Here is a 14,108-nt window from a genome sequence, read left to right on the forward strand (position 1 = left end):
AGAACCTGTTCACAGATCTCCCAAATTATGTCCAGTTTGGCCCTTAGACCGGCGACTGACCCTCAAACTCTGAGCCTTCCTCCCCATTTCCAGATAGTGTGAAAGGCAATGAAGTTTTGCTGATTATTTGTTTCAGATACCAGTGAAAATATACTTGCTGTAAAAGAGCTAGCTGTATCAGCTAATGTGACTGCACTTAACGGTTTAAGCCGCACTAGCGGATTTAGCGCGAAGTTGCTGAACACTTCATCTGCATTGTCTAAGGTTAATGAGACGTTGCAGAAAACCAATGAACTTATAATCGACTCATCAAAAGCTGGTAGGTTTGCTGCTTTGTTACCCTCTAGAAATGTCGCTGAATGCAAGAGTGGGGTTAATTTTTAAACCTAAGTGTCCCTTATCTTTATTTATATTAAATCCAGTTTATGCTACTTTTGCTCATATGGTGGGATGTGATAATGCATGCAAATGAGATTTGATAAAGACCTTTTAAGAATTGTGAACCTAAATGAAAAGGCAGTAATCATAAGAATTGCATTTTACTGTCGCATATGCTTTTTGTGCAGCTGTATATTTTTGTCCCCAATACAACAAAAATCCAAGTTTTATCCTAACTAGCAATTCAAGTAGTAGAGCTCCACCAGACTTCTCTTTCAAGATCTCGACTTTTCTTTTGGCAGCGGCCTCAGCTGAAAGAAAAGTGAATGAAGTTGAAATCCAGGCTGGTCTGTTATTTGGTAGGCTGAAACCTCTCAAAGTGCTTGAAGAGAACCTGAGCAGAAACATCTCTGAAATTAAAGAGCTCATCAGTCAGGCCCGCAAACAGGCAGCTTCTGTAAGCAGCTTATTCTTTTAAATAACCCCTGGTGTGGGTGGGTGGGTGGGTGCTACTTAGATTAAATTCATTTCCCAATTAATACTACATATGTGTGTGTTAGAATCTGAAGACACAACCTAGAGAGTTTCTTTTAGTTCCTGAAGGACTTGTGCAGGACCTTTCTTTCTGTCTGTCTTTCAACAGCATCCCTCTATGCCTCCGTATGAACTTCTCGCCATTTAAAAAGTAGTTCGTCACACATTGCTCAAGGGTTGGTTCCAGATATAGTCATACTTAGAATAGACCCAATGACCCAATTTGCACTGCCCGTTTGCTGCTTCTGCTTCATTTCCTGTTTACCAAACAGACCAAGAACACCCTGTTCCTGGGTTGTGCTCCATGATGTGTGAACCTGGAGTTCAGGGGGAAAACAACTCAGAGTTTTACCCCAACAACAAACCATGAGTTAAAACTCTGGGTTGTTTCCTCCTCAATAACCCAGAGTTCCAGGTTTGCATAACATGCTGAACAACCCAGGAATGGGGTGTCCTTGGGTTGTTTGGTAAACAGAAAACAAAGCAGAATGGCAAGCAGAAAGATGTACTAGCTGTCTTAACAACCCATGGGTTGTCATTACATGCAATTAATCAAAGTTAAGTCACATTTATTTTAGTGGGTCTACTCTTTTTGTTATGAACATTGAGCTTGTATTCCAAATCCATTAGATTTTGTAGAGAAATATGCTTTATGTAAAATTAAATGAGAATTCCTGAATCTATAGATTAAGGATTGCCAAATGATATCTTGTCTATCCGATCTGCTCTCCAAAGCAGTTTTACTTGGCTCCTAATGAAGCTACGGTAAAATGTTTGCCCATATTTTAGCAAAAAAGAGCTCTAGTAAGTGTATCATAACACACTGAATGAAGAACAAAGTAGCATTAACTGTTCTGCGTAGTTTTGGCCCAGAGTGCAAGGTGTGGTATTTTTTAAAAAAATTAACATGGGCCACCAGATCTAGATTGGGACCCTAGAATGGGGAGTATGGGGGCCTCTAACCCTTTGCTCACCCAATCCAGATCATGCGTCCCACACATGCAGTTTGTATTGCCGAAAAGTATCCTTCGAATTAAACGGCAAATTGCATGCATGACTACAGCAAGAGGAAGGATAAAGCCACCCTAGTCCCCCCATGGTAGTCCTGATCTAGATTATGCCCCTGTACTCGCAATTGGTAAAGGAAGTAAAAACTTGTAGTTCTGGGCGCTCAAGACCAGAACTACACTGAAAAAGGTAATGCATAGTTTGGACTTGAGTGCCACATTTATGTTTAGAATTCCTGCATTGAAATATAATGAAATGTGTTGCTTCTTTTTCTGTTGCATTTGCATAAGTACAAGCAGTACTTTGTTTTCGTTTCAGTGATTAGGTTATTAATATGCTGCAGAAACAAAAGTAATGCACAAGTACAGACATAGGAAAACACTGAAAACAACCTTAAAAACCATAGCGACAATTTTAAAAGCACATTTAAAAATATTTTGAAAGTGGCTGAGCATGGAGATCCTGATACATCCCTGTCTGTGGTCTTCCCTCCTGCAGTTCCCTCTCCTGCACCTGTCCACAATGCTACCTCTCTTACTCCTTCCTCAAGACCCACGTTTTCCACACACCCTTTGGCTCAACCTCTTCGTTCCCTCTGCCCTGCTGCAACAAAGGGCTCATCTACACCAAGCAGATATTCCACTATGAAAGCGGTATATAAAAGGCAGGAGCCACACTACTGCTTTATAGTGGAATTGAAGTGCACTGACCACTGTTGGGACCCATGACACATGCCATATACTGCTTTCATACGGCTTTCATAGTATTATATCCTGCTTGGTGTAGATGTGTCATGGGCCCCAACAGTTGTCAGTGCACTTCATTACCACTATAAAGCAATAGCATAGATCCTGCAGTGCGCTTCAATTTCACTATAAAGCTGTAGTGTGGCTCCTGCCTTTTATATGCCACTTTCATACCACTTTCATCTGCTTGGTGTAGATGAGCCCTAAGCCTAAGTGCATGTAACAGGAACAATTGTGTGTTCTTCTCCAGTTGTTACTCCTGTGTTGAATTTCAGATTGTAAGCTATATGGGGCAAGGCCCTGTTCTCCATAAACTGCCCTGCATACTGATGGTGCGCTATAAGTAGATGTCTTTAAAGATGTAAATAGATATATTTAAATAGATGTAAATAGATATATTTAATTGTACACCACCCTGAGATCCTAGTAATATAGGGAGGATACAAATGTTTAAAATTATATATATATATATATATATATATATATATATATATATATATATATTTATTTAAAGGCAACAAAATCCTAACCAATAGTTGGCTTATATAAGTGTCTCAAGAATTTCACATTTTAGCAGCTAAAGTCCTATTCTCAAGACATCTAAAACTTAAATCCAAAACTTACCTTATCATTTTTTCTCTTTTTTTCCAGATTAAAGTTGCAGTGTCTGCAGAAAGAGACTGTATTCGTGCCTATCAGCCCCAGATTTTATCTACGAACTACAATACATTAACATTAAATGTTAAAACAACTGAACCTGATAATCTCCTCTTCTATCTGGGTAGCAGTGGTAAAGTAAGCTGGGGGATTTAGAGCATTTATAATACAATTGAAGGCTTCATTTTATGGGCAGGGAATTCTATCAGATATTGGATTTCTGGAAATTTTTATGGTGGTTGTTGTTTATTACACTTATCTCCTGCCTTTTTTCCTCTTACAAGGAACCCAAGGCAGCACCAATATGTTGAAAATATTTCAAAATGCAGTAGCTCTTCCTTGACATCTTTTTAACCACTTTCCTGCATTTCAATGGATAGTTAAGGAATAGATTGTCCTACCATGTTCATATACATTTAGCAGTGAATTCCAATCCACATTAGTGATTGGGAAGACAGAGCCAGGTCCCAAGAGATATTCTGGAGTACAAAGATGTTGTCTTGAATGTATGTGTGGGGACTTTGCTTATCACAGTCCAAATTGCAATGGTAAGCAAGGGGTAAATTTGGATCACAAGAACTATGAAAGAGCAGCCTGTTCTATCCAATGGTTGCAATGATCACCAAAGATGTTTAGGGTACCCCCTTCTTTTTGCTACTATTTGTTAAATGAGAGGTTGCTGCACAGCTTCCGGCATTTCTATCTTGTGTGCCATCCTTGCCACCTACGTTTCCATTTCCAGAACAATGCCTGAGATAACTCAGGTTTTGTTTGGTCCTATTCTAAAGAGAATAATAAGTTACGGAACCTAGTATACCTTCTGTGAAATAAGGGCGATTGACTGAGGAAATCCTCATGAGGGCTGAGGTGAGCAGTCATGAACACAGACACATGGATTGCTTATCTCGAAGCTGTTGGTAGTACCGGGACTAGAGGAGTAACATTTTGTTAGTTGAGTTGAGCAGGATTTTGCGAGAGGCATGTAAAGAGATCAGTTGGGATGCAAGAGTTGCTGGATGCAGGGACTTCTCTGTGCTCACATCCAGGCACAGATGTCTTATGCACGAAGGATGCCCCGTTCATTTCAGTGGTGGCAACAGTTTCAGTGGTGCATGGGAATGTCCATGCATATCTCCATTGAAATATGGGCAGGGAAGCGCTCTACATACGTTCAAGGGAACTGGACAGAGAGTCACAAAGGTCAGTGACAACTGTGCAGTTGGGAAAAGGAGTTGGACATAGCCTATTGCCTAGAAGTCATCAAATTGTAGAGCTGAACCCTGCATTTTTCTTTTAATTTTTCTTTTACTACCTCAGGGAATTGAAATGATGCTCCTATTGAGACTAATATCACATTAGCAGTTACAGCTAATTTGGGTTGTTTCTTATAATAGTTTACATTTATCCAAGAAGAATTTGTTCTTTAACTACATCACTTTTACTTTCTGGGAGAGCCAGCTGTATCTTCAATTAAATAATCCTTTGGATAATTAAGCTTGGATAATTTTGTATTGTCTGCACATTTTGCCCTGGTAGTTTTATTTTTCTTCAGTGCTTCATTTGCAAATAGGAAGTGTAATGGTCCCACAAATTCTTGATTATTTTTTTTAAGTGGATTAGGAGTATTTAACATAGCATTTACAGTATGTGTGTTCTTTAACCACTGGCTTCCCAAATACCAACCTGACCTCCATTAATATGAGTTCATATTGCCAATCTTCTTCCCTGTATTCTTCAGACCAGATTCATGTAGCCAGTGTGGTGTAGTGGCTAATGTGTTGGACTGGGAGTTGGGAGATCCGGGTTCTAGTCCCCACTCGGCCATGGAAATCCACTGGGTGACTTTGGGCCAGTCACAGACTCTCGGCCCAACCCACCTCACAGGGTTGTTGTTGTGAAGATAAAATGGAGAGGAAGAGGATTATGTACGCCGCCTTGGGTTCCTTGGAATAAATGCAATAAATAAATAAATAAATAAGTGAAATGGTAGCTGCTTGAAAATAGGTGTTCTTCCATGTGATAACTTAATTTTTTGAAGCTACTTGTTGTGCTGTTTGGCCAATTTTCAATGTGTTTAGTAAAATCCCTCTTCTTCAGGAAGGTCATCTTGCTATATTTTAGATTGCTCGGTTGATAATGTTTGGTCAAGTGACCTGCCTAGAAGCAGTCCCACATGGGTTCATGCTTAAGATTCTACCATGTTTGTTTAACATGTTAATCGGTTCTTGTTTGGATTCAGTCAGTTTTGTTTAAGACTGTCTGTTGACATTCTATCGATGATTTGGCAATCTTTTTTTCAGACTGATTTCATGGCAGTGGAGATGCGACGTGGCAAGGTGGCCTTCTTGTGGGATATGGGCTCTGGATCGACAAGACTGGAATATCCAGACTTTTCTATAAACAACAATAAATGGCACAAAATACATGCTACAAGGTAGGATGCAGTTGGTGCATGGTGCATGTAATTTATGTATTTTAGCAGATTTGGAGTCACTGTTACATCTGATGTAATTGCTACCTAAAGAGGAGACACACTTATTGGAAATTGCAGTTCATCGAAATAATTGGATGGTTAGAGCAGCTGCTGTCAACTATGGGCATGGCTAGATGGGGCGATATTCTGGTGATCACCCTGGGATCATCCCTGTGCGTCCCCATGACGCACAGGGTATCCCGGGATCAGGGAGGGATGATCCCACCCTTGGCCCGGGATATCTCCCTACCAATCAATTCCAATTTTTCTGTGGTCTCGGGATGTCCCTGAGACCATGGAATGTGCGGCGCACCGTCGCTGTTTTGTCCCGGCTCCTTGCGAGTAACCTTAAGGAGCCGGGAACCAGACGCAGGGCACGCACCTCCTCAGGAGCTCATTGCCCATCGGGGGTCGGGTGGGGGGAGGGCAAGATGTTTTTTCTTTTTAAAAAATCTTACCTGTCATTCGAGCGCTCGTGCGCTCCTTTTCCTTCTTTAAAAAAAAATCCAAAATGGCAGCTGTGATGTCGCGTAGACGAGGGCGACGATCTCGCAATCTTAAAACTGCGAGATCGTCGCCCTCCACCCCCTTGTCTAGCCATGCCCTATATATGATAATCATCTTTAGATGCAGAATATTTTTCATCTTTTTCCTTAGCTGTAAGTATGTAATGCAGTTTGGAAGTTAAGCATTCATAACGCTTTTCAATCCCTTATTATTTATTATAATTAGGTTTGGAAAAACTGGAACCCTGAGTGTAGAGGAGACAAACTCGTCTCAGAAGCCCTTTACAAGAACTGCCACTTCTCCTGGGACAGCTACCGTACTGGATGTAAACCAGTCAACTCTAATGTTTATTGGCGGACTTGGAGGGCAAATCAAGGTGAAAAAAATAATAATAGCCATGCTGAATGCTGCAATATTTCATTAAAGTTTATTGTAACAATTTCCATGAAATTGTCCACTCACTGTTCTTTGATGAATGAACAAGAATTGTCATGCTTTCGGAGAGGAAAAGAAAGATGTTTAAGTGCTACCTTAAAATTGGTCATAGAATGATTCAGGAGGGGGAGGGAAGTTCTTTGTGCCAGATCAGAGGCTGATGTAAAAGTCCACTAACATCAGCGCCATATCTATGGTACAAAGGAGTTTAGCAAATGACAAGAAATGTGCTCCTTCCCCTGTGCCACCCCATGACTCCGCTCTGTTTTAGCTGCTTCACCTGAATGGTTACACGTGCAGAATGATCTGCTGGCATATCTGGGGTGTTCCATTGGTGCACATTCTGCCAGTGTAGCAAGGGGTTGAAACCAATGTTACACTGCAACAAAAAGTTGTTGTTACTCTAGCACTTGTGCAACTGCTAACAGAACAACCAGCACAACTAGCACAGGCAACACCTAGCCCAGTGAAGTGGCAATGCGTTGTGCAACAGCTTGTGCACCAACTAGGGCAACAGCTTGTAGCAGAGCTTGTGGTGTGGCTTATACAATGGCTTCTGAAAGCAGAATCAAAGTATTGGATTTGACCCTTGTGCAAGGATGAAAACGGGGTTTCATCGAGAGGAAGAAGTTTTGTATTTGTGGAGTGACCCCCCTGGATGCAACCCAGGGCTTCTGCCAAATCCTACAGCTCCTCAGCCAGTGTAACATTAGTACAAGATTGTATCCTTAGTTGACTATAGATATTATTTATTTTTTCTTCTTACAAAGCACATATGCAGAAATGCAAATAACAATGAATCACAACGATACATCAATAATATCCCATGTTATTTCCTTAGTATGATGTATCCTTAGTATCAAGTTCCAAATTTCTGTAACCATTTATCTGGATGAATTTCAAGTTACCTGATTTTTTTTTAAAAAAAATACTAAATGTGTGTGTTCTGTAATAGAAATCATCTGCTATTAAAGTCACACATTTTAAGGGATGCATGGGGGAGGCATCCTTGAACGGCAAATCTGTTGGACTCTGGAACTACATGGAAAGGGAAGGGAAGTGCAGCGGATGCTATGGAAGGTGAGAAGCGGAAACGGTTGTTGAATTATTATTATTATTATTATTATTATTATTATTATTATTATTTATATCCCACCTTTTCCCCAGTACTGAGACTCAAGACGGTTTACAAGATTAAAACATGTACAATTAAAATATATAAATATAAATTACAAAAGTTAAAATAGAATTAAATTTACAGTAAAATTAAAAAACATGCAAAATTAAAAACTGTAACAGGTTAAAAGGGTGGGATCCAATATAGTAACACAGGTTCAGTAAAGTTCCAAAAGCCTGCTGAAACAAAAACGTTTTTGCCTGCCTCTGAAAGTGTAGCACAGAGGGAGCCAGCCTAGCCTCCCTGGGAAGGGAGTTCCAGAGCCTTGGAGCAGCCACCGAAGTATCACACTTATGGGCGTAAATAAACACAGCTTTACTACAGCAATGAATATTGAAAAATCTGGACTGCCCTTCCTTGTTCAATGGACGATCATTTCAGTCTTTCTGCGTTGTTGTCTTGTGTGTGGAACTGTCCAGACCTATTGCTGTAGAGACGTCTTTGGACTTTTATGTGATGTAATTGCCTGTCACTGTTTTTTCAGTGTGCTAGTTTAAAAGTGAGTGCATATTTAAAGTTCTTTTTATCATTTACCAAAATCTGTATGTAAAGAGAGAACGTTTGTGCTTTCTGGTCAGACATCACAACAAAGCCATAGATGGCCACTTGGCTTGTGGCTCTATCTTCCCCTGTCTTCCTTCCTTCATAACATACTGAGTTCTTCCTCGGCAGGCTGGTTTATGAAAACTGAAATTGCCATGATGTCCAAATTGAACTAACTGTAGTTACTGCTAATAATAACAACTTCTTTCAAAAACCAAATCAGTCACGAACTTCAATGGGCCAGTCACCATCTCTCAATATTTATTATTTTATTTATTTATTTCCGCCCAATAGCTGAAGATCTGGGTGGTTCACAAAAGTAATGTACCACACAGGATTGTTGTGAAAATACCATGAGGAAGGTGAATGTGTATACCACCCTGAGCTCAGAAGAAGGAGAGAATTAAAAAAAAAGCAAAGATAAAAGGAAATAGGATTAGAAGTTTTCTAAAACAGGGAGCTTCTGAATCCAGAGCACATCCCCAATAGCCAAACTATGATTTGGCAGTCATAACTGAATCTGGCCAGTGTTTACTAATGCATGTCTATAGATATAGGTCATAGAATCATAGAATAGTAGAGTTGGAAGGGGTCTATAAGGCCAACCCCCATCCCCACCCCCGCTCAATGCAGGAATCCACCCTAAAGATAATTGGTTTGTTTATTATTTCATGAATGTATATTTCTTCCTAGTAAAAACACATCAGATTTTAAGATTACACTCCCCTAGTTCTTAATTTTTCATGTTTTAAGAAGTGTAAATGACAGTATATACTAAACCTCAGCAGAGTCCTGTTGGTTCAGTATCATTTGTAACCAGCAGAGGGAGATAGAGGATTATGTCTTGAAACAGCACAGGGAATCCTATAATTATGATTTCCATTTATCAGTCTACTCACACTGCAGTATTCTACTTCAGATCAGGGAGAGCACTGTGGAAGATCTGATCGTGTTTATTGTTTCCACACTTGATTTTTATTTTTGCATAATTATATTGCAGAATGTGTCCACAATTTGTAATTTGGCCCATCATGATGATGAAAATGGCAGGCCAATTACATCAATTACATGAAATTAAACAAGCGAATTTACTTCAGCACCAGATATATTTCGGGATTGACCCTGAAAACAAGTTGCTTCTTGTTTGTTTGGAACTCTGCTCTATGCATAGCTTACTCATTACAGCATCCTCTTGATTCCGTTCTCGTACATTTCACAGAATGGCAGCCTGCCATTCTGTTTCCTGCAGAATTGTCCTTGCAGAAGCTTCACTACTATAAATGGTACAGAGGTCTGTGGGTAGGCCTTGCTGTGTTGGTGAGAAACCAACTCAGCCTCTGAAATCCTTTCTTTTGTTTGTTTGTTTTTCTAGCCTACCGGATGAAGACACTTCGTTTCATTTTGATGGCAGTGGATATTCAGTGGTGGAGAAGGCACTTCGCTCCACTTTGACACAAATTGTAGTATTTTTCAGCACTTTCACACCAAATGGTCTCTTAGTATACCTGGCTTCTAATGGCACAGTAAGAAAATTAGTCCAACTTCTTAAGTCAACCCTATAATTATATAGGACAATTTAGGGTTCAGACCTATGCATGTTTAGACAGAAAGAGGTTCTAAAACTCCCAGCCTTCCATTGTTGCTGCTGGGGAATGCTGGGAGTTGTAGGGTTTTTTTTTCTAATCATGCATAGGATTGCACTCTTAGTGGAATTTTTTTAAAAAGAGTGATTCAAAATTATATATAGTCCTTACCCATTTCCTCTGACAGACATATATAAAAACATCTCTTGTAGTAAGCCTGTCTCAAAACTATGGAAATGAGAGATCAAAACTTACATTGTGTGCATATGTTGTGTAGCTTAGTGTCTAAGAGGCTAAGGAAGTGAACACGTGTAAGATTTGATCATGTTCATTGTTTTCATGCTTCATTTTTGTTTTTGTATAATAATATTGCAGGATTTGTCCACAATTTGTAATTTGCCCCATCAGTCGGATGAAAATGGCATGCAAATCAACAACAATTGCATTAAATTAAACAAGAAAAAATGCTGTTGTAAACTTCCCAAAGAGCGTTGGCTATTGAGCAGTATAGAAATTAAATTATTGTTGTTGTTATTATTATTATTATTATTATTATTGTTATTATTAATAATAATAATAATAATAATAATAGTAATTATCAATGCTTCTGCCACAAATTTAGTGGGTGGCTTTAGGCAAGCTGCTTTCACTCAGACTCCGCTTCCCATCTGCAATATGACAATCTGCAATATGACAATCTCAGAAAAGCTCTTGTGGGGTGGGCAGGGCCTATGGGAAAGGCAGTGGGCACAGATACCCCCAAATGCCAGCATATTTTAGCTTAGAGCTCTTACTGCCAGTAACTGAAGCTTAGGAGAGGCATCAGCTTTCTAGAATGGGGAAAAACAGCTTAAAAGCCAGTACTGGCATTTGGGGAGATGGTTGGGACCAGGGCAAGGGCGTGTGGCCACACTGGGACCCAAGGAAAACCATGTTTGGCTCCTGAAATTCTGCATTCCTGTGCTAAATCGTACCATGTTGGCCATTGATGACAGGAGTTCCTCAATTTTGTCTCTCTTGCTGGGAAGATAGATATCAAAACAATAGCCAGTATCCTAAGTTGGGGGCAGGGGCGGGGAGAGTGCATTGCACCATTTAGAAATACACGCCATTCAGACTCCCTTATGAATAAAAGATCTGTTAGCGTTTTAAAATTCCCTAACTCTTTGTCTCTTCTGCTGCAGAGGGATTTCTTGTCTCTGGAACTTGTTGATGGGCAAGTTAAACTAATGGTTGATCTTGGTTCAGGTCCTCTTATCCTTAGAACAGAGAGACGCTACAATAATGGAACATGGTATAAAATTTCGTTCAGTCGAAACAAAAAAGAAGGTAAAATGTGTTCGTATATTCGAGGGTTGAAAGAACACGGTTTTTATTCTTTTAGAGTCAATGTAGCTGCAATCCAGCCAATGTTAAGCACTATTAAGTCCAATTGATTTTAATGAATTAAAAAGGATTGAATGAGCAATCCTACGTAGTGAAAGGGAGAAACCATTGTGGAAGAACCATCAAATCCCCAAGCTCTGTTCGTCTTAAGCTGGCAGGGGAAATGGGGTGGAGCAGCTTTTTTTCATTCTGGCGAGTTTTCTACGGCCTTTCAACAACAACAAAAAAACCCTTTTTGTTCCCACTGCTCTCAATAGGAGGGAAATAAGGTACATCACCTCCGGGACAGTATAGCCTTCTAGTGAACTCCAGGGGGGCAGATTTGCCACCCCCACCGGGCCTGAGTTTCTGATGCAAAGGGTGAGGCCATACACTTCAGATAGCAGTACTCTTTCAAAGCAACATCTATTTAGTTACTCTTAACAGAGTAGCTGGTTATCTGCATAGCAACTGAGGCACGGAAAGCGTTGAGATGAACCTTTCTGGTTCACAACTATTGCCTGGTATTAAAATTGCGTAGGTGGCAGGAGAAAATCAGTGTGAAGCAGGGGTCTCCAGTAGACCTCTAATGCACCTCTAATGGTGCCTGCGAAGGGGTCCCCAACATGGCACCCCTTTATTTCCTACCCCCCATTTTTTTTCAGTATGTGTACATAGATTTGTATATATCCATAGCAATGAATACATATGAAATGTATACAACTTTTTAGCAATTACACATAGACTTCAAGAAAAGAAGACCAAATATCCAAATTAATATCCATTTGAAGATGGCGTTTGTATGCCACCCATTCAAATATTAAAAAGCGTTGTAGGGTCCTCAATTCATTGCATTATAGGCAGAGTGTCTATCCTTCCAATGATGTAATAACACCAAAGGGCAGGGAGAGTCCATTTACACTGACTATTAGTTAATTTCCATGAAGCAGGTAAATAATTTAAAAAAGCAGGTACATTAGTGAATACTAAAGACTATTCCAGTAAGAAAATTATTTGTGTAAATAACCTCCCAAAAAGAAGCAACATGGCCAAAAATATGTTTAAAGAAGCATTAGCTGTATTGCACTGCCAGCAATTACTGAATTAGACAATCCCTTATTAAAGAGACATTGCAGTGCCCAATAGACACAAAGCAAAAGTTTTTGCTGAATAAGACACATGGTTGCAATATGTGTCATATATCTACTTCGTGAAGAATGAGCTTTGTAGCTGAATTAGATTAGCTTATTAAAATATCTAGACTCTTAGTAATAAAGGAGTCTGTTTTTCATGAACAGCAAAATGTCTTGTTGCTGTTATGTTTTGCTTTAATGTTTGGCTAAAAATGAATGTAGCATTCGCAGATGTTCCTAATTGTTGATCTCAGATTTTATTGCCTTTCAGGGGTTTTGACAGTCATGGAGGCTTATAACCTCAGTTCTAAAGAAACCAAGCGAGGAGAAGCCCCTGGTGCAGCCTCTGACCTGAATCGTTCTGATAAGGATCCTATTTATGTTGGTGGGTTACCACGGTCAAGGACAGTAAGGTAGGTTTCAATAAAATAGCTTCTCTCTTTGACCCTCTTAAAGATGTGATCTTCCAAACATAGACCTGGGGCTTGTCTAGACCATGCCTTATCCCAGGGATTGCCCCAGGATCATCCCTGTGCATCCACATGACGCATAGGGGATCCCGGGGGCAGGGAGGAATGATCCCTCCATTTCCCCAGGATAACTGGGAATGGCTTTTAGCCCGATTTTTCCAGCTGTCTCGGGATTGTCCTGAGACCGCGAGAAGTGTGGGTGGCCGTCCCGGCTTCTCACGAGTAAACGCAAGGAGCCAGGAACCGGGCATGGAGCTCTCCAGGTACTCTGTGCCCATTAGGGCTGGGAGGGGGAGCTCGATCGGGTTTTTAAAAAATACACACTAACACCTTCCTTGTTGGAGCACTCCTGTGCTCATCTTCTGTAAAAAAAAAAAAAAAGGCAGCCATGACATCCCTCGTTCCTCCCGGGATGGCGCACGCACGTCTGTCCAAAGAAGAGGCTCTTGCGAGCAGAATACTGCGAGATCCTCCCACCTCCCTCCCGGAACGCCAGGAGGTGTAGACGTGCCCCTGGTTTGCCCGTAATGACAACTCATCGGTTTAAAACCCTATGGTTGTCATACATAAGTGGGTGCACGGCATGCAGTGCATTGGCCTTACAGCGCAACTCTCTATCAGCTCTTTCGCTGGTTGTGGTGCATGATGTCCAAATCTAGACTGCTGGGCTGTTTAGGGGCTATAAACAGCCCAGCAGTTAACCCATGGAGCCGACTTTGGATTCTGCGCTAAAGCAGAAGCAGCCGCCACGCTGCTGGCAGCATTTAAACTGATCACTGGTTATGTGCGAACAGCCCTATGGTGTTTGAATGCAGGCTCAAACTTAAAGAATGACCCTGTTCAGATGTCACACTAAACCACGGTGATTAAGCATTTTGAGCTAAACCACATGGCGTAGTGTGTCATGTGAACCACAACTTAGCATGTTGTGTAAATCATGGTGGCTACATAACACATTCACTGACCGCATGGTTTGAACACACTCATTAACCATTTACTGCAAAAAGGTTAGCGGCCTAACCATGGCTTAGCGTGTTGACTGAACAGGCCCATTATCATGTTTTCCATTATGTAACTTGTTTTGATCCTGATACTTCAT

General features: G+C 40.6%; 1 protein-coding gene across 1 annotated transcript in view; it reads left to right on the forward strand.

Moving 5' to 3' along the window:
- LAMA1 (laminin subunit alpha 1) overlaps positions 1-14,108 on the forward strand; it is a 123,596-nt gene that overhangs the window by 88,891 nt on the left and 20,597 nt on the right. Inside the window, exons 43-51 of the mRNA XM_063131297.1 lie at positions 137-319; positions 681-835; positions 3,318-3,461; positions 5,624-5,757; positions 6,529-6,679; positions 7,694-7,818; positions 9,831-9,981; positions 11,226-11,370; positions 12,811-12,952. Coding sequence (XP_062987367.1) covers positions 137-319; positions 681-835; positions 3,318-3,461; positions 5,624-5,757; positions 6,529-6,679; positions 7,694-7,818; positions 9,831-9,981; positions 11,226-11,370; positions 12,811-12,952 — 1,330 coding nt within the window. The remainder of the gene's footprint in view (positions 1-136; positions 320-680; positions 836-3,317; positions 3,462-5,623; positions 5,758-6,528; positions 6,680-7,693; positions 7,819-9,830; positions 9,982-11,225; positions 11,371-12,810; positions 12,953-14,108) is intronic.

This window comes from Elgaria multicarinata, chromosome 7, assembly GCF_023053635.1.
Source record: "Elgaria multicarinata webbii isolate HBS135686 ecotype San Diego chromosome 7, rElgMul1.1.pri, whole genome shotgun sequence".
Classification (NCBI taxonomy): Eukaryota; Metazoa; Chordata; class Lepidosauria; order Squamata; family Anguidae; genus Elgaria; species Elgaria multicarinata.